At 55.2% G+C, this 20,966-nt stretch overlaps 1 protein-coding gene across 1 annotated transcript in view; it reads left to right on the top strand.

Moving 5' to 3' along the window:
• The window catches only part of LOC144723131 (disco-interacting protein 2 homolog C-like), a 168,382-nt gene that overhangs the window by 94,125 nt on the left and 53,291 nt on the right, over positions 1-20,966 (top strand). The window contains exons 3-4 of the mRNA XM_078601714.1: positions 20,201-20,329; positions 20,633-20,752. Coding sequence (XP_078457840.1) covers positions 20,201-20,329; positions 20,633-20,752 — 249 coding nt within the window. The remainder of the gene's footprint in view (positions 1-20,200; positions 20,330-20,632; positions 20,753-20,966) is intronic.

Genomic DNA, 20,966 nt, shown 5'->3' with positions numbered 1-20,966 from the left:
AACTTGAAGGTTGAACTCGGAGTGCGACGCCTGGTTACATCCGGCTCGTGAACCCTGGTGCAGTTACACTGCCTGCACACACCCCACTCCCCACCCTACCGACTATCTTCTCAATGGGCGGGGGGGGGGCTTGTATGACACCAGTACAGTCACAGCCACGAGCCAGTCTCGGTAATTGCACCGTAGGTAATTGTACTGCAGTCACAGAGGCATAGGACACTTTATCTCAGTGTTCTTCATCGCAAGGCCCGCGGGCCACTGGCGGCCCCTGGTGGCCTTTACTGCTGCCCCCTGACGTGCAGCCCCCAACAACACACAACACGTGATCATCACACACACACATCATCATCATCATCGTAGTGCTGCTGTCAAACCCAACAATGGTTTCAAATGTGTGGCGGCCCTCACCACTGACGATGTGTTATCGGCGAAAGCGGCCCCCCTCTGAAAATTAGTGAAGAACACTGCTCTAAAGCTTGATCTGTCACGGTGCTGCCATGCAACAATCCGTATAGCACCTGGGCATGAGCCGATTTCAGCACTCCATCTCTGCAGAGGATGTGCTTCCAATTATTATTTTAGCCAGAAAGGCCTCACTGAGTGTCATGACTAATTTTCAGGTGGGCCCTGCATTTTGTGTTTGACCAGTTCCATTCATGGATGTTTGGCTTCATGTCAGAGGAATCTGCAGTACTGACCCATGCATTTTGGGGCGATGATTAATTACTGCTTTTAATTATTCGGGTCCTCTACCAAACTAAACAAAAAAACCCAGGTAAGCTCCACTGAGCTATGTATTTTTGTATTAGAAGCGACCTGGGCACAAATCACATCGCAATGAAGTGGTTTATCATATGGAAATCTATCGCAGCCAAATACTCTAAACGCATGTTGCATCTAATTGTGGAGGGGGGAAAATGGAGGACCCGGAGAAAAAATCCACGTGACCACAGAGAGAAGTTGCATACTCTAAATATGCAGGAGTCAGGGTCGGGATCGAACACACGACCTCCTAGATTTGAAGCTTTCGTGACTGCAAGGATTCATATTCTTAGGTTTTTTCGGTAAAGTCACGTAGCTAAAAAAATTTAAATTAATAAAAGTAAAATTTAAATAAAATTAAAAATTAAAAAATCACGACGTTTCGGAGGCAACACAAGCTTTAGGTGGGACCGTCACAGCACGATAGCTGTATCATAGATACATATCATAGATACATATCATAGATACATATCATAGATACATATCATAGATACATAGATACAGCTATCGTGCTGTGACGGTCCCACCTGAAGACGGAAGCTTGTGTTGCCTCCGAAACGTCGTGATTTTTTTTATTTTATTTTTATTTTACTTTTACTAATTTTAATTTTTTACCTACGTGACTTTACCGAAAACACCTAAGAACACGACCTCCTGAATAGCAAGCTATGGAATTGATATCTCGCCAACTGCGGAATGCAAGTCGCACAACATTCAAGTTGTGCATAATCAGTTGGTTTTGTAGGGGAGGCATGAGTGATGCAAATTGGTTGACACGCTTGGTGGCACTCGGTCATTGATAGACTGTCAAAGAGATGCGAGGCACTTCAAGGATGCCCCAACCATGCAAGGGTCATTAAAAGAGAAGAAGGGGAGGCAGCACATGGACAATGTGACGTGAAGCCACTGAGAGGGACAGAGAATGATGTATCTTCAAGCCTCTCATCTCACTCTACTCCCCACGACGCACTCTCAAACCTCTCCCCTCTAATCTCACTCGACTCCTCTCCCCTCTAATCTCACTCGACTCCCCTCCACGCACTCTCCTACCTCTCCCCTCTCATCTCACTCTACTCCCCTCCACATAGTCTACTACCTCTCCCCTCTCATCTCACTCTACTCACAACGACGCACTCTCCTACCTCTCCCCTCTCATCTCACTCTACTCCCCTCCACGCACTCTCCTACTTCAGCAACCAACATTTTATATCGAATCCCCCAGTCAACTTTCGCTCAGTAGGAGGTCGCTCATCCTCCTTTGCTGCTCCCACAGTCTGAAACTTCCTCCCCCCTGCAACCTGTGCTATCGACTCCCTGGCCCTGTTCAAGTCCAGGCTCAAGATCTTCCGTCTGTTCCTCTGCCTGAGACTCACTACCTATTTCGATAGCCACAAAGTAAACACGTCCACTGTTTCTGTGCAGCATCTTGAGATGTGGCCACATTTAGAAGCCTTATCAATCCAATTTGTATTGCATTGGGTCGTCGATAAACTTAAATCAATTGAGTGTGCAGGCGAGGGCCACTATACGATGCCTCTGGGCTCACGGAATTACTTTGGTTGCCACGGTTTCAGAGACAACAGAAATACTGTGGAGTCTGTGTGTCTGCGATGGTCGGTGTGGGTGTTGCGGTTGGTGTGTCTGCGATGGTTGTTGTGGTTGTTGTGGTTGGTGTGTCTCTGCGATGGTCGGTGTGGTTGTTGTGGTTGGGGTGTCTGCGATGGTTGTTGTGGTTGTTGTGGTTGGTGTGTCTGCGATGGTCGGTGTGGTTGTTGCGGTTGGTGTGTCTGCGATGGTCGGTGTGGTTGTTGTGGTTGTTGCGGTTGGTGTCTCTGCGATGGTCGGTGTGGTTGTTGCGGTTGGGTGGAATGACGGCTTCGTGGCGATTGCCTCGGCTGGTGTTGAACCCTCGTTGTGCGTCGGGGGTCGGTTTTCCCGGGAACCCACGGGCCCCCGTAGGTCCCTGATGCCCCCGTGGATTAAGCAGCGCGTGCGGTTGCCCGATGTCCATCTCCCTTCTCCGCCCTGTTTGCACCGGGCACGATGGCGCATGCCTGTGATCCAGCGCTTCGGAGGTGAGGGTTCGCGGATCATACACGGGCTTGGAGAAGGCCAGGAGATGGGAGTACAGCAAGTGTGCGCAATCTATCTGTGTGGAGCTTCGAGTGTTGTGCTCTCTGGTGAGATCCATCTGGTGTGATCTATCAGGTGAGGTTAATCTGATAAAGACTTGTCTGATGAGGTTTGCCTCATCTGGTGGGATCCATTCAACACAATTTATCTTGCGGGCTATATTTGGCATCATTCATCGAGCCGAGTTCCAGCCCTGCACGGTTGTTTTGGAGTACCGTGACAATGCTACGCTCCATCTGGCATGGATCATCATCTGGCGTGTTTCATCTGGCACGGTGTTATCCGGTGGGGTTCGTTCAACACGCTTCACGTGGTGTGCACCGGATGAATTGTGAGATGCAACACACACCACACAAACGATGTTAAGCGAAGGGCAGCCCTTGAGTGACGTGACGTGAAGCACACCGGATGATTCACGCGGTCTGCTCCGTTGGACGCAATTCCCTCCTGCGTGCCACATGAGGCAACATTGAATCTGATTGAGTTCCGTCTGGGGAGTTCTATGCGGCTGGATTCATCTGGTGGACTGCTCCACCTGACGCCGCTCGTCATTGCCCAACCCCCCCAATCCCCATCCCACCCGTCGCTGTCACCGCCGCTGGCACCGTCACCGTCGCTCTGCGCGTCTCTCGTGGGGCGGCCCGAACGAGCGCTCCCACCGCGCTCGCCGCACCGCGCCACACCAGAGGTCGCAAACGGGTTTTGATTCCTTACCCGTACCCGTACCCGGCCGCACCAGGGTCGCAAATGGGTACCCGTTCCCTACCCGTACCCTACCCGAAATGAGTGACAAACGGTTACTCACCAGTGACTCACGGCCTACCCCGTACCCGTACCCGGCCGCACCAGGGTCGCAAACGGGTACCCGTACCCGTACCCGGCCGGGTTACGGGTAGCCGGCTATCGGGTAGGGTACGGGTATCGGGTACCCGGTTGCGACCTCTGCGCCACACCACACCGCGCCACTGGAGCCACAACGCGACGCGAGACCCCAGGGATTGAGGAGGAGGCCGCGGTGGTCAGCGCCCGGCCTCTCGGCGCGTGTCGCGGCACCTGCTGCAGGGCCTGTGGCCTGCCTCACGTCGTTGCGAATCGCTTTCGCATGCTGCGTCTCCGTACCGTGAAGTTTTTTTTTGGTTTGAATCTTTACTTTCTTGCCCCTGCCGCAATTTGTACAAGTTTATCGACGAACGAACACGCTCGTGACGATTTAGTTGCGTTTGTTAATGGGGGCCTGGCTTGGTGGGCCGTGGCTAAAGCCAGGTCTTTAAATTCTGCACGCTGTCAGTCGTGTCACTACCGTTTGTGATTAGAAGGGCGGTTGAAAAGCGTAATTCCACGTTGGAGGTGTTTTCGTTTCTGTGTAACTGTTGAGACAATAAGTCTGCTCAATTTGTTCCAACGTGGGCTCCTGCTTATCTGACGATGTTGACAGTTTCTACAGCGATCCCCTCTGGTCTGGCAGCTCTCACTTCTGTAACACTGCAGAGGGCAGTCGCTTCTTATTTCTCTTTTTGCAGAAGACCTTGCCATATAATTCCTCTCTGGTTTTATCATTCTGCCTTTTGTGCCCTAAGATTCCGTTTTTGTCTCCAAGGGCTGTTGTTGTGATCTATCAATCATCATTGTCCTTTTTCCTTGCTCTCACGCTCCCCATTGCTTGCCGTGACATCATCAACAATTTTCGTATTGCGTGCTGATTTATATTCTCATTGTTGTGCTAAACGGATTTTCTGTAATTCTGTGTCTTGGGGACTTTTGTTTGGCATTTCCATCCCTATTATTAAGTCTCCTTTTTGTGTGGAAGCAGAACTAGCTTCTTGTCTTCGTAACTTAACTTTCTGCCTCTACTCTCAGGCCATTACTATGGCAGTGTTTTTTTTATTCCAGTGGTGAACAACCCCTTTCATCATTTTGCCTCTCTCGCAGAGGTCGCAACCGGGTACCCGATACCCGTTCCCCTACCCGATACCCGGCTACCCGTACCCGGCCGGGTACGGTTACCCGTTTGCGACCCTGGTGCGGCCGGGTACGGGTAGACTGTGAGTCACTGGTGAGTTACTGTTTGTCACTCATTTCCCAACGTCTTGTCTCTTCTCACAATTCAAGTTCCTAGAATCAACCCACCCGCGCCTGCAACATGGCTTCATCCCAGAGGTCGCAATCAGGTACCCGATACCCGTACCCTACCCGTACCCGGGCGGGTACGGGTAGGGTACGGGTACCGCCGGGTACGGGTACCCGTTTGCGACCCTGGTGCGGCCGGGTACAGGTAAGGAATCAAAACCCGTTTGCGACCTCTGTTCTCTAATTGGCTGTGTCAGGTGATGGCGGGTTTAACGACACATTTATATTTCTGCGAACTAACCCAGAAAAAAAAACTATTATGGATTGGTTGCGAAAGCCGGCGTGTTAAACGATATATTTGGAGTTCACGTGGTCTCTCTCTCTCCCCGTGGTGGTCATGTGGATTTTTTTCCGGGTTATTCTGCTGTTCGCCCTCTTTCACGTTGAGAATCAACACATTATCTGGCTGCTGCTACAAATTCCCACGTGTTGATGCTGACGACGATGATACCTGCCACTTCGACGAGCCATCACGTGCGGCCAGGTCGCCTCTGAAAAAGAGCTCGAAGCTCAGCGGGATTTCACCTGGTTAATATCATAGTAGTAGGAGTAATTGGCTGTCTGGATTCCGCCCTTTCTCCCATTTGCATCTCTGTCTCTCCCCACGATTCCAGCCTCCTCTGACTTTCTCTCTCTCAGTTTTCCTCTTGGCCTGCTGCCTGCCTGCCTATCCGTCTCTCTGCTGCCCCCCCCACCACCAATATCCCTGTGACGCCGACTCGGATGCAGGTCACGTGGAGACGGTAGTCATGGAGATGGGCTTTGCAGGCAGAAGGGCGGGAGGATGTGGAGGGAGGGAGGGAGGAGGGGCCGGCGTGCGGGCGGAGAGTGACGGGGAGGGGGTAGGGCGAGAGGGAGGGGGGATAGGGCGAGAGGGGGGGGGCGAGAGGGAGGGGGGGATAGGGCGAGAGGGGGGGATAGGGCGAGAGGGGGGGGGCGAGAGGGAGGGGGGGTATGGCGAGAGGGGGGGGGGATAGGGCGAGAGGGGGGGGGGGCGAGAGGGGGGGGGCGAGAGGGGGGGGGCGAGAGAGAGGGGGGATAGGGCGAGAGGGGGGGGGCGAGAGGGAGGGGGGGTAGGGCGAGAGGGGGGGGGCGAGAGGGAGGGGGGATAGGGCGAGAGGGGGGGGCGAGAGGGAGGGGGTATAGGGCGAGAGGGGGGGGCGAGAGGGAGGGGGGATATGGCGAAAGGGAGGGGGGGATAGGGCGAGAGGAGGGGGGGCGAGAGGAGGGGGGGCGAGAGGGGGGGGGATAGGGCGAGCGGGAGGGGGGATAGGGCGAGAGGGGGGGGATAGGGCGAGAGGGAGGGGGGATAGGGCGAGAGGGGGGGGTATAGGGCGAGAGGGAGGGGGGATAGGGCGAGGGGGGGTAGGGCGAGAGGGGGGGGGATAGGGCGAGAGGGGGGGATAGGGCGAGAGGGGGGGGGGGCGAGAAGGGGGGGGGATAGGGCGAGAGGGGGGGGGGTCGAGAGGGGGGGGCGAGAGGGAGGGGGGATAGGGCGAGAGGGGGGGGCGAGAGGGAGGGAGGGTAGGGCGAGAGGGGGGGGGGGGGCGAGAGGGAGGGGGGATAGGGCGATAGGGGGGGGCGAGAGGGAGGGGGGATAGGGCGAGAGGGGGGGGCGAGAGGGAGGGGGGATATGGCGAGAGGGAGGGGGGGATAGGGCGAGAGGGAGGGGGGGATAGGGCGAGAGGAGGGGGGGCGAGAGGGGGGGGGATATGGCGAGAGGGAGGGGGGGATAGGGCGAGAGGAGGGGGGGCGAGAGGGAGGGGGGGATAGGGCGAGAGAAGGGGGGGCGAGAGGGGGGGGGATAGGGCGAGCGGGAGGGGGGATAGGGCGAGAGGGGGGGGATAGGGCGAGAGGGAGGGGGGATAGGGCGAGAGGGGGGGGATAGGGCGAGAGGGGGGGGATAGGGCGAGAGGGAGGGGGGATAGGGCGAGAGGGGGGCGAGAGGGGGGGGATATGGCGAGAGGGAGGGGGGGATAGGGCGAGAGGAGGGGGGGCGAGAGGGGGGGGGGGATAGGGCGAGCGGGAGGGGGGATAGGGCGAGCGGGAGGGGGGATAGGGCGAGAGGGGGGGGATAGGGCGAGAGGGGGGGATAGGGCGAGAGGGGGGGGGATAGGGCGAGAGGGAGGGGGGATAGGGCGAGAGGGGGGGGATATGGCGAGAGGGAGGGGGGGATAGGGCGAGAGGAGGGGGGGCGAGAGGGGGGGGGGGATAGGGCGAGCGGGAGGGGGGATAGGGCGAGCGGGAGGGGGGATAGGGCGAGAGGGGGGGGATAGGGCGAGAGGGAGGGGGGATAGGGCGAGAGGGGGGGGTATAGGGCGAGAGGGAGGGGGGATAGGGCGAGGGGGGGTAGGGCGAGAGGGGGGGGGATAGGGCGAGAGGGGGGGATAGGGCGAGAGGGGGGGGGGCGAGAAGGGGGGGGATAGGGCGAGAGGGGGGGGGTCGAGAGGGGGGGGCGAGAGGGAGGGGGGATAGGGCGAGAGGGGGGGGCGAGAGGGAGGGAGGGTAGGGCGAGAGGGGGGGGGGGCGAGAGGGAGGGGGGATAGGGCGAGAGGGGGGGGCGAGAGGGAGGGGGGATAGGGCGAGAGGGGGGGGCGAGAGGGAGGGGGGATATGGCGAGAGGGAGGGGGGATAGGGCGAGAGGGAGGGGGGGATAGGGCGAGAGGAGGGGGGGCGAGAGGGGGGGGGATATGGCGAGAGGGAGGGGGGGATAGGGCGAGAGGAGGGGGGGCGAGAGGGAGGGGGGGATAGGGCGAGCGGGAGGGGGGATAGGGCGAGAGGGGGGGGATAGGGCGAGAGGGAGGGGGGATAGGGCGAGAGGGGGGGGATAGGGCGAGAGGGGGGGGATAGGGCGAGAGGGAGGGGGGATAGGGCGAGAGGGGGGGGATATGGCGAGAGGGAGGGGGGGATAGGGCGAGAGGAGGGGGGGCGAGAGGGGGGGGGGATAGGGCGAGCGGGAGGGGGGATAGGGCGAGCGGGAGGGGGGATAGGGCGAGAGGGGGGGGATAGGGCGAGAGGGGGGGATAGGGCGAGAGGGGGGGGATAGGGCGAGAGGGAGGGGGGATAGGGCGAGACGGAGGGGGGATAGGGCGAGAAGAGGGGGGGCGAGAGGGGGGGGAAAGGGCGAGAGGGAGGGGGGGATAGGGCGAGAGGGGGGGGGGATAGGGCGAGCGGGAGGGGGGATAGGGCGAGAGGGGGGGGATAGGGCGAGAGGGAGGGGGGCGAGAAGGGGGGGGGGATAGGGCGAGACGGAGGGGGGATAGGGCGAGAAGAGGGGGAATAGGGCGAGAGGGAGGGGGGATAGGGCGAGAGGGATGGGGGCGAGAGGGGGGGGGGGGGCGAGAGGGGGGGATAGGGCGAGAAGAGGGGGGGCGAGAGGGGGGGGATAGGGCGAGAGGGAGGGGGAATAGGGCGAGAGGGAGGGGGGATAGGGCGAGAGGGATGGGGGCGAGAGGGGGGGGGGCGAGAGGGGGGGATAGGGCGAGAAGAGGGGGGGCGAGAGGGGGGGGATAGGGCGAGAGGGAGGGGGAATAGGGCGAGAGGGAGGGGGGATAGGGCGAGAGGGGGGGGGCGAGAGGGGGGGCGAGAGGGAGGGGGGATAGGACGAGAGGGAGGGGGGGATAGGGCGTGTGGGAGGGGTGGGGGGCAGTGGGGGGCTCTTGGGGGCTGCGGGGGCAGCGCTATTACCGCGTTACCACGGCAACGCGGAGCAGCAGGGCTCTCTGGGAAGATGGCGGGAAGAAGAAGAGGAGGAGGTGGAGGCGGCTGGGCGGTCGCTACCGGCGGCGGCGGCGGCAACACTACGGGGGCCTAGAGGCCTCCCCATGGACGCAGGTGGGCGGGCGGGTGGTGATGGGTGAGGAGGATGAGGGGGGTGAGTGCGTCAGGACCCGCGCCGTGCGTTCGCCGCGGGCTGTGAGCCTCATTCGCTCCCTGGTCGCGCGTGGGCAGTTTGGTTCGCTCCTAAAATCCCTCTTCCCACCTTCCCTCCCCTATCCTCGTTTTGCTCTGATCCTCCCTCCCCTCTCCTCCCTGCCCTCTCCTCCCTGCCCTCTCCTCCCTGCCCTCTCCACCCTGCCCTCTCCACCCTGCCCTCTCCACCCTGCCCTCTCCACCCTGCCCTCTCCACCCTGCCCTCTCGTGTCTCTCCCCGCTCCTCTTTGCCATTCTCACGTCTCTCTCTCTCCCCGCTCTCCTCGAATTTTATTTTTCTCTCTCTCTCCTTTTGATTTTCTCCTCTCCCGTTAGAGTTCAGGGCAGCTGCTGTTTGTTGCATGCTGTTTGATAGTCGTGGCCATGGTGTGAGTGATGGCAGTCGACGATCGATAAGGTGATGGTAATCATCATCAACATCATGTCAATGTTGATGATGGTTCGTGACGGTTGATCGTGATGCTCAAAATGATGTTGGTCTTGGTGATGTTCATAATGATCATGATGATCACCGTCATCAGTAGAAGTATTACTGGTACGAACCTCCTGGTTACACCAGCCCACAGGGGATTATTGTGTCCGTCCGTCGTGCACGGAGGGGCTGGGTGGGGAGGGAGAGGCTGGGTGGGGAGGGGCTGGTCACCCCGTGGTGCCCTTATAAAACTCAACGTTGAACCTACTCACGCCGGCTTGTGCCCGCCCGCACAGTCGGCCATATTTGCGGAATACACCACGTCGCCGTTGACCCTGGCCATTGACCGAGCAAACCCAACGTTCCTACCAGCTCCCTCCGCAGGAATGTGTTTAACCACGACAATAACCTCTCAAATCACAAAAATTTCACGTATATATTATACACAATTATATACCTATCCCCCCCCCCCCATCACAACGATGGTGATTGCTACTGAACGTGTTGGCCTCCCTTTGACATTTGACACCGTGCGTGTTGTTTATTGTCCTGTTCTTTAAGGTATGAATATATAGATATTGTATTTGTCGTAATTAAAACGACTCAAACCGAGGCAGCCCACGTGCTTAGTTGACCGACAAGCTCGTTGGTGAAATGAGTCAGAGGTCGACCGTTCTCCACAGTGACGAATTGCCTCCCCCAGCCATCTGTGCTGCAAACTCCCTGCCCTGGCTCAAATCCCAGTGTCCAAGACCTTGGGGGCCGTCCATAAATGATGTCACGCGATTTTGGGCGATTTTGGACGATTTTTGACCCCCCCCCCCTCCCTTCGTCACACGACGTCACAAAAAGTCAGACCCCCCCCTAAAATATGACGTCACAAAGCTCCGCCCCCCCCCCCACCAAAATATAAAACATGCTTCAAAGGGGCCGTCCATAAATGACGTCACGCGATTTTTGACCCCTCCCCCCCCCATTCGTCACGACGTCACAAAAAGTCAGACCCCCCCTCAAATATGACGTCACAAAATTCTGCCCCCGTCCCCCCACAAAAAAATAAGAACATGCTTCAATTCGCTTTAAACTATTGTCATTGTAGTGCGTATTTAATGTGGCGCTGCACTCTGATGTTGTAGGAGAAAACATTAAAAAGTCTATTAAATTAAGTAGAACGTGTTGTCTATATTCATTTAAAGTTGCCCATTTTGATGTGACGTCACATTTCTCAGCCACCCCCCTCCCCCCCCGGGGGATCAGCCTCTTGTTTTTGGTGCCGAAGCAACACGATGAGGTCATCGGGAAATCTCTAACCTTCGTTCTCGCTGTCACATTTGTAATCATTAGGGGTGCAACGATGCCTCATTATTGATTAATATGGATTCTTAAACTCACGAGGCACGCATCGAATTGCGTGCGTAAGAGATGCTGTATGTCTCAATTCGTACGTCGGTTGTTATCGTCTACATCGTTAAGGTCAACGTAATCCTCATGACCCACCGATACCATTATTATCATCATTATCCTCACAACCACCACCATTGTACATGCCAACATACCTTCCTCACGATCAGAAAGTTGCATATTCAAATCCTGGTATCCAACTGTAGTTGGCCTATGCACTTATATACTCCTGCCATAGGAATGTGGAATATCCACAACTATACCTCGGGGTCGCCAGTGGAGGGAGATGAGCACCGCCCAGCGCTCGTTAAAAGATGGAGAGGCTTCTCGCTTGTTAGCAATGATCTTCGATGGGAGATCTCATTTACGATTTATGGAGGAGATGGGATGAGGGCTTGGGTGACGTGAGGTTATCACTGTGCCTGAAACTCACTGTCGTTGCGGACAGGAGTGGGGAGCGGTGGTGCGTTCGCTGTTAGCACGCTCACAGCGAACGCACGAGTTCGATTCCTGCTCACGGCCAACACCAGTGACGATTATCCGAACTGGTCCTGGGCCTCCCCTAGCTCAAATTAGCCTCAAATGAGTACCTAGTGCGGTGTGTAAACATCGCTAATAGAGAGACAAAGGCGGCCGGGCGTGGTGCTGGGTACCCACCTCCCCTCGTGTGCCTTGCCGGCCTTCATAGGTGCTCGCGAACAGCACTTGCCCCAAGTATATTAAAGCTATACGGAGGATATTTTGTCTTTCACACAGCGATGATCGGTGTGAGCCCAGTCGGAACTGCGGCCAATTACTGAGTTAGCGACACAAAGCTCGCTCTCGAGGTGATTATGGTGATGGATGATGATTGTACGGTGGCGCGTTGTTTTTGTAATCCAACGCTTTGGAAGCTATGGTTGGTGGATGCAATAATATTTGTTAAAACGACCAACCTCAATGGAACTGCAATATGGCTGGGAAGTGACAGTACAGGAAGTGTGGTCAAGTGGGGTCATTCATCCGTCTGTGTGGATATATTTGTGTTAGCCCCTCTTTTGTATAATCCTATCCCGATTTCTCTGGGTGTCTCCCACAAGCAAAATACTGATTTAAAAATTCAACCGGCTAAGCATCTAAAACTAAACTATTTTATTTTACCAGCTAAGGCCCACTGAGCTATACAGCTATTTTTGAGAAGCGACCTGGCCACAAATGATAGCTCAACGAAGTGGCTTATCATGTGGACATGTTATAACAGCCAAACATTCTAAACGCACGATTCTAAATGTGGAGGGGAAACCCTGAGGAGGAGGACCCGGAGAAAAATCCATGTGACCATGGGGAGAGAGACATGCAAACTCCAAATACACAGGTGTCAGGGATTGGGATCGAACCAGAGGTCGCAACCGGGTACCCGATACCCGTACCCTACCCGATACCCGGCTACCCGTACCCGGCCGGGTACGGGTACCCGTTTGCGACCCTGGTGCGGCCACGTACGGGTACGGGTAGACCGTGAGTCACTGGTGAGTAACTGTTTGTCACTCATTTCCCAACGTCTTGTCTCTTCTCACAATTCAAGTTCCTAGAATCAACCCACCCGCACCTGCAACATGGCTTCATCCCAGAGGTCGCAATTAGGTACCCGATACCCATACCCTACCCATACCCAGCCGGGTACGGGTAGGGTACGGGTACGGCCGGGTACGGGTAAGGGTACCCGTTTGCGACCCTGGTGCGGCCGGGTACGGGTAAGGAATCCAAACCCGTTTGCGACCTCTGGATCGAACCCACGACCTCCTACATACTTAGGCGAGGCAGTGAACGTCTCAGAGCCACCGATGCCTTTCTGGCCTCCTGCCAGAATGAAACGACGACGGGAGCTTAATCAGGAACAGTGTATAGCTGCCGCGGCGGTGACTCTTCGGCAGTGAATGTCTCGTTCCTGCGCCTCGGATAGAACGCGGCATTCCAGCGTTCCCTTGGGGTGTGCCATTCACCGGGAATATACGGCGTGATGCAGCGCGTGCCCGTCCCCTGATCGTCGCGGATGTTGTTCGGGAGCACGAACAGACGCGGATGTTCACAAAACGGAGGCTGTAGCACGCTGAGCTTTGAGGCCTTTAAATATTTCTACATATAAATTCAATTGTTTTATTATGATTGCGCTATCGGCGTTGTAACAATGAAGAGTCCATCTGGATCCCTCACAGCGGTGCAGCCCTTCACGTTAAAGAGTGACCCGTGCAAGTGGATACTGCAGAGCAAGGGGCCGTCCATAAATGACGTCACACGATTTCGGCTGATTTTTGACCCCCCCTCACTCCCTCGTCACACGGCGTCACAAAAAGTCAAACCCCCCGATATTTTCATTTTGAAAATAAAACATGCTTCAAATCACTTTAAACTATCGTCATTGTAGTGCGTATTTAATGTGGCGCTGCACTCTGATGTTGTAGGAGAAAACACGTATTAAAAAGGAGGCGTTGGAAAGCTGAAATTTAGCATAAAATTCACTTGAAAATATTCAACGTTTAACTAAAACTGCAGATGTTCAGAATATTATATTGAAATTCTCTTATGAAATATTAAAGTGATTATTACTATAAAAAAATACTTGAAACTTTGTAGTAGAACGAAACAAAATGGAGAGTACAATCATAACAATCACATTCATTCCACATAATGAAAAGCCCTGGTAGAATCATTAAAATCTAAATCTTTAATAACAATCATTCAAAAAATTTACAAAATGTATGTTTCTCCATTCTCCCATGGAGAAGCAAAATGCTCCTTCATGGAATAAATTAAAGGTGACCTTAGTAAATTTAAATAATAAAATAGTTAATCATGAAAATTAATCAAAATTGTGTTGTTATAACAATTCTATTTAATTAAGTAGAACGTGTTTATATTTATTTAAAGTTGCGCATATTGATGTGACGTCACATTTCTCAAACCCCCCCCTCCCCCCCTCATCACGCATCGTCACAAATGTCTGACCCCCCTCCCCCCTCCTTGGTGCGTGACGTCATTTATGGACGGCCCCCAACCTCTGAGAGCCCTTGACATCTAGTTCAAACAAAAGGGATGGGGGGGGAAGCGATTCCCACCCACTCTGCCTCCAAGAATAATGTTCGTAATGTGGCAATCAAAGTGAAATGTTTAATTCTCAGAGCAGCAATTTAGCCAAATTCTGTGAATTTTTTGTTATGAGACTGACCAGATTGAGATCATCACCGTTGAGAACCCGGTGTAATCATGGGCATCTTCCTGGATTAAATCCCAGGATCTCGGCAGTGCAATGAATTGGAAGTCTTAACTGCAGGACAAGTGTTTTCCCTGAGGCAAGTGAGAGTTCACTGCCAGGTACGAATGCTGCATTGCACTGCAACGTGGCAGCGACGAGTCTGGATGCCGTGGGGTTTCTCTGTCATTTTTGCCGTTGGATGAACGTTCTTAGAGTGTGTTTTTAGACAGCAGATCCACGATAAGAGGATTCGCTTATTGAGTGACTCTTAATTGTCGTGTTGTAGCGCTGGGTTGGCTGGCGTTGCCGAGATTCTGTGACCAGGTTGAGACTCCGTGGTGGCGTGGTGTTAACTGCCTTGCCTGGTATACAGGAGGTCGTGGGATCGATCCCGACCCTGACGCCCCCTGTATATTTTGAGTTTGCGGTATCTCTCTCCCCGTGGTTGCGTGGATTTTTCTCCGGGTGCTCCGGCTTTTCTTTCTACATTTATAAACGGGCATGTAGAAATTTTCGGCTGCAACAAAATCTCCACGTGATAAGCCACTTCGTTGAGCTTCTGAAAAAGAACTATTTAGCTCTTCACCGCTTCTGGCCGTGATGTTTCTCACCCAGGTCCGCGCACATGCGTGCGTATGTTCTCTAATCCACGTGTTCCTCCTTTTTGCCTCGCAGGTGTAATTTTCAAATGTGCATGAGAAGCGTTGTTCTTTGTAAAATGGTCATTTAAGTGACTTGTGTATGAACACACATTGTGTGTGTGGACAGACGTTGTTGTAGTTTAGTTTATTCTGCGTTCTCATCCAAACCACTGTCAGTCATTGAAATTTGGATTTTGAAGTAGGTGGCCGGGTGGCTCAGGGTTCAGAGCCGGCACTGCTGAGGGCCTGGGTTTGAATCCAGGTTTAGCCTCCCTGTGACCAAACCGGGCTCTTAAGTGTAGTACGCTGGGGAGGGTGGGGGTGGTGGGGCTGGGTGGGGAGGGGCTGGTCACCCCGTGGTGCCCTTATAAAACTCAACGTTTAACCTAATCACGCCGGCTTGTGCCCGCCCTCACAGTCGGCCATATTTGCGGAATACACCACGCCGCCGTTGACCCTGGCCATTGACCGAGCAACCCAACGTTCCTACCAGCTCCTTCCACAGGAATTTGTTAAATGTTTTCTCCTACAACATCAGAGTGCAGCGCCACATTAAATACGCACTACAATGACAATAGTTTAAAGTGATTTGAAGCAAGTTTTATTTTGTTCGGGGGGGTGCAGAGCTTTGTGACGTCATATTTGAGTGTGGGGGGGTCTGCCTTTTTGTGACGTCGTGTGACGAAGGGAGGGGGGGTCAAAAATCGTCAAAAATCGCGTGACGTCATTTATGGATGGCCCCTAAGTATACCAAGTTTGCAGTCGATACCACATTGGGAAGTGGGATTAAAATTGACTTACAAGATTTGAGGATACAACGACAATGACGACAACAACAGACAGAGTGAGTTAAATAAAAGCGTGTAATAAAAAAAAAAATATTTTTAAAACACGCTTTTATGAAATGTACTAAAAAGCTCAACGTAAATATTTTCTGTTCAAGTACTTTGCATTACGTACCTTTCATATACTCTTCGTAGGCGCGTTGAGGCTCAGGCGGTGTCGGCCAACAGCAACGGGGTCCCCGCCAGAGGTCGCAAACGGGTTTTGATTCCTTACCCGTACCCGTACCCGGCCGCACCAGGCTCGCAAATGGGTACCCGTACCCCGCCAGGTACGGGTACCCGTTCCCTACCCGTACCTGTACCCTACCCGAAATTAGTGACAAAACGGTTACTCACCAGTGACTCACGGCCTACCCGTACCCGTACCCGGCCGCACCAGGGTCGCAAACGGGTACCCGTACCCGGCCGGGTACGGGTAGCCGGCCGGGTACGGGTAGCCGAGTATCGGGTAGGGTACGGGTATCGGGTACCCGGTTGTGACCTCTGGTCCCCGCTCGTGGCTCTGTGGATTCGGTGCCACCACCGCAACGGCGCCGCGAGCCTCGACAGGTGGAGGGGGGAGGGGGAGGAGACTCACGGACGCCTCGAGACCGACCCCCAAAAAACTGGAGGAGACTCGGGAAAAAAACCACCCCGAGCGAAAACAAGACGACCTCTGTCTCGCCTCGTGCACGCGTGTCGACGTGGGTTGGCGCGCTTGTGTCCAGCAACACTTGCGCGTGTCAATGCGTGTACACGGAGCGGTTTGTGTGAAATCAAAGTGATGATGCGTGGAGGGATAGAAGGGGATTGAGCCGGCAGCTGGCGGTGCCGATTCCCTGGCTCCAGTGGAATCCGCTCCACATTACGCGTCCCTCTCTGGGGGGGGGCGGGGGAGGGGTTTGCGTCTGTGTCTTCGTATGTGTGTGTGCGTGTGGTACACCTCCGATTAGCACGGTTGGCTATGTACGGTGCGAAACAAGTTCAGCATACATACGTGGCGTAGTGGCTAGCGGTGGCGAAGTGGTTCGCGTTCTGCGCTACGAACCCGGTGACCGAAGTTCTATTCCCGCTCACCAGTGACGATTAATTGAACCGGTCCTGGGCCTCCCTTAGGTCGACTCGGCCTCAAAATGTGTACCTGGTACGGTGTGTAAACATCGCCACTAAGGAGACAAAGGCGGTCGGGCGTGGTGGTGGCCACCCCACCCCCTCGTGTACCGTCGCCGGTCTTCATAGGTGCTGTTCGCTAACAGCACTTGCCCCAACAGTCTGTTAAGGTTATACGGGGATCTGTATCTTTGGGTTCGTGTTACGGGGCCCCTTTCACAATTGTGGTTCCTCCCTCCCACGTCCTTCCTCCTGACATAGAGACACATAGAGATACATAGAGACCCACAGAGACACGTAGAGTCACATAGATATACATGAAATACGCACGCCCCAGTCGTGTGATTGTGGGCATTCTACCCACGCTATGGACCCTTTAGTAAACCACACTGGTCAGCGCTTCTTCGACGGAGGAGGAGGAGGAACGGCAAGACGAGACGAACTCTATCCCGAAGCCCTCTCGTCACGGCCAGCAGCAGACCGCGACATTGGCGTTTGGCTAACGGAGCCAACATTTCTGCCGGTGGCACACGGACGGAAAGAGTTGATGAATAATCGTGCCGATGAGAAATCGTTCGAGCAATCGGTCGCTCGGATAATCGCGAGCGCCCAGCTTCTGCACGCGTGGTGCACACCGGCAACTTACAGTCGCGTAGACAAATATGCAGGTGTTATGTAAATGTGTGTGAACGAGTGCACACAAGGCCAGGCCGTGCTGTTTGCATGGTTTGATGCTGTTTGTTTTTGGGAGGGTGGCGCGGGGTTGTTTTTACATGGGGGCAGGGGGGGGTGTGTGAAGGTGTGCCGTAAATTATAATGCCACACACACACACAGAGACCGCACCCCGCCTACACAAGTTGATGATGGGGCAAGTTCTGTTTGCGAGCACCTGTTAAGGCAGTCACAGTGCACAAGCAGGGGGTGGTGTGGCCAGAACTGGACCACGCCCGAGGGCTGCCTCTGGCTTCACCCAGGGCTGATGTTTGCACACTGCACCAGGTGCTCGTTTTTCAGGTGGAGTTCACCTGGGACTGGTTCTCGTACGCCTCTGATGTTAGCCGTGACCTAGAGTCAAACTCATGCGACCCGGTCTGGAGTGCAGTGCACTAACCACCACTACGTGACACAAGGCCCGCACCTACGATTCGCACGGTTGGCTACGTACGGTGCGAAAGAAGTTCAATGTGCATACAAATATGCCCCGTATAGCCTTAATAAACTGTTGGGGCAAGTGCTGTTAGCAAGCGCCTATGAAGGCCGGCACGGCACACGAAGGGACCGGTGGCCAGCACCATGCCTGACCGCCTTTGTCTCCCCAGTGGAGATGTTTACACACTGCACCAGGTCCTCATTTGAGGCTGAGTCGACCGAGGGGAGGCCTAGGACTGGTTGAGATAATACTAACTGTGTTGGCCGTGAGCGGGAATCGAACTCGGCTCGCCGGGTTCGTAGCGAAGCACGCTAACTGCTACACTGCCGCTCCCCACACACACACACGCAGCGCGCTAATTGCTACACTACCGCTCCCCACACACACACGCAGCATGCTAACCGCTACACTACCGCTCCCCATTTAACATCTCTACGTGACAGTACACATGTGCAGGGCCACCTACACTCACCCATCCAGTACTCCCAACAAGAGGAGCCGTATACTACTACGGGGCCCGTGGTGTCATCTTGGTGTCATCATCATGGCGCGAGATGCACTCTACTCACTGGGACGGGGTCATGAGATAGGCACAGGTGTTATGCGTTACATGACGAGGGAGGGTGACTGACAGATGCACACAGACACACTCATGCGCAGATCGACAGATGGGTGCACCTGTACTTAGGCCTTCATTTCTCACTGAATATTTATTTTCTGGGCTGCTGGTAGACTGCAGTCGGCAGGTGACAGGTAACCACAGCAGCGCGAGAGGTATAATGGATACGGTGTGCCGAGTGTGGGCATGTTTTTTGGGATGCTCACCTGGACAGACCCAGCTTCAATGAAGCCCTGTTTGGTGGGACACTGCTACACATACCCACAACGTTGCAGCGTCCACCACAAATGGTTAGCACACACGGCCACACACACACAGGAGCCATGCATATAAACTAGCGGTGTCAAACAACAACAGTCACTAAACCCATGACCGTTTTCAGAATTGATTACCGGTTCCCGAAAGTCAGGAGCCGGTCACTGATCCCAGTGGAATGTTCGCCATGAATGTGCGGATTGGCTCGCGCGAACGTACCAACCGCACGGCGGTCTAAGTCACCGCATGGTACATTTGCCATCATTGCTCGGTCAAAAGGTCAAGGCGCAAAACTCAAATGTCTTCATTGCTCACGCCACTGCTGGCGAAGGGCCTCCACTAGAAGGGAGCTCTAGAGCAGGGGTGGGGAACATCCGGCCCGTGGGCCGTATGAGGCCCGCGAAATCATTTGGTGTGGCCCTGCCAAGGCAACCGCAGGCGGGACTCTAAATTCAATAAATCTAGGAGCAAACCTGGAAAAGCAGTTGCGAGTAGCAACATCATCAATACCAGCTAACATCACACGCCTCGCCAAAGAGAAGCAGTTCCAGCCATCGCATTAGTGGTGAGTTAATTAAATGTTTGACCAAATATAACGGGCTAATTTTTAAGTTGATAATTTAGTATGGCCCGCGAATGATGTTATCAATATCCAAATGGCCCTTGGCAGAAAAAAGGTTCCCCGCCCCTGCTCTAGAGGGTATTTGGCCGACTCCTCCATGCTGGCTGTGTGCTCTGGGAGAGGTGAGAGCCACCCGCACTTTAACCCCAGCACACGTGACCTGCCGCTGATCCACTCACTGCGTTGTAACCCATTGATGCTGCTGGGCAGCAAGAGGCAGCGGTTCAACTGCCGCGTCAGGAGATGGAATCGAACCGGCGGTCTCTGGATTTTTCGGGCCCACTGTGCCCACCGTTAACACCGCTGTGACGGCTTCCCTGCGTTTGCCCATTTAATTTTTTTTTAAAAAAGGTTCTGTCTGTTGCTTCAGATTACTGTGTGCGCGGAAAACAGTAACCGCTTTTAGTTTCTATACACGCAGGTGCTTTTTGCGGTGCGGATCTCCCCTCCCTCTCCCCTCCTCCCTCCTCCTCACCACCCACCCATCCACCCACAACACCTCTCGCTCCCAGCCACACCTACCTGCTGCTTCTGCAGCAGCCATGGGCCGGCATGCTAATGGACACCGCCGTCTTCAAGACAAAGGGTCACTTTCCTAGTTTTATTGATAGCGACGGCTCATGCACTCGGGGATGGCGGTGGGGGTGGTGGTGGCGTGGTGGTACTCTTGTTGCTGGTGAATGTTGCTGCTTCTGAATGTGATGCTGTTGATGATGTTGTTGGTTCTGACGATTCGTTTTTTCGTTGGTGAGGGTAATGGTGGCATTTACTTGGAAACGGCTGACATCGTTTTTCCAGTGGTTGGTGGTGGTCGCCCGCGTTGTTGAACGCTGTTCGCATCCGCACCGGGTGTGCTGTGAATGGCGTTGCTGATTTGTGATGGTGACGATGGTGGTTTCTCGTCCCCCCCCCCCGACCCCCGCCCCCCTTCCCTCATTGCCGACAACGGTGGGGTTGGCTCGGTTGCCGCGGCAACAGTGTCGGATGCGGCGTACGGAGGGGAGCGCCGCGCCTCTCCCGTCACTCCTCTCTCCTCCTCCTCGTCTTGCTCAAAGTACGGCCGACGGCGCCGTCCCTCCGGCACTCGCGATGAACGCTACCGCTCCGGTGAGGCCTCTCCCAGACCCGCCACTGCACACCGCGTTACCGCACCGTTACCGTACCGTTACCGCACCGTTACCGGACCCTTGCTACACGCCGGTACAGAAACTCGCAGCACGGCGTGCACCATCGCAGTGGGGAGTGCCGATGCCGCAGCCTCTTGGCGGCGTGCGGGGGGCGCACACTGCGGCTGCGACGATGGATCAAGTGCCCCCCCCCCCCCCAAACCGAGCCCCGCTTACTCCGTCTCTGTAACCCCTGTGACCCCCACCCCCCTTCTCACCTCCGACCCCTTGCGACCCGTCCCAGATGTACACACGGAAGCAGTGCAGGCGGCGCTAGCCAAGCACGTGGACAGGAAGATGCCCATGCCGAGCAAGCGGCGCTCGCTCGTCGCGCAGACGTCCATCGACGCGTACACCCCGCCCGGTACGCACCGCCACTGCCGAGACAAAGATTCCCCCTAGAGACTGCTGGGTCGAGTGCTGTTAGCAAGTAGCAGCACCTACGGCACACGATGGGGTGGGTGGCCAAGCCGCCTTTGTCTCCCCAGTGGCAATGTTTACACACCGCACCAGGTACTCATTTGAGGCTGAGTCGACCTAGGGGAGGCCCAGGACCGGTTCAGATATTCGTCACTGGT

This window comes from Lampetra planeri, chromosome 1, assembly GCF_965212315.1.
Source record: "Lampetra planeri chromosome 1, kcLamPlan1.2.h2, whole genome shotgun sequence".
Lineage (NCBI taxonomy): Eukaryota > Metazoa > Chordata > Hyperoartia > Petromyzontiformes > Petromyzontidae > Lampetra > Lampetra planeri.
The sequence above is the reverse complement of the archived record's forward strand: the minus strand, read 5'-3'. Positions and strand labels throughout refer to the sequence as shown.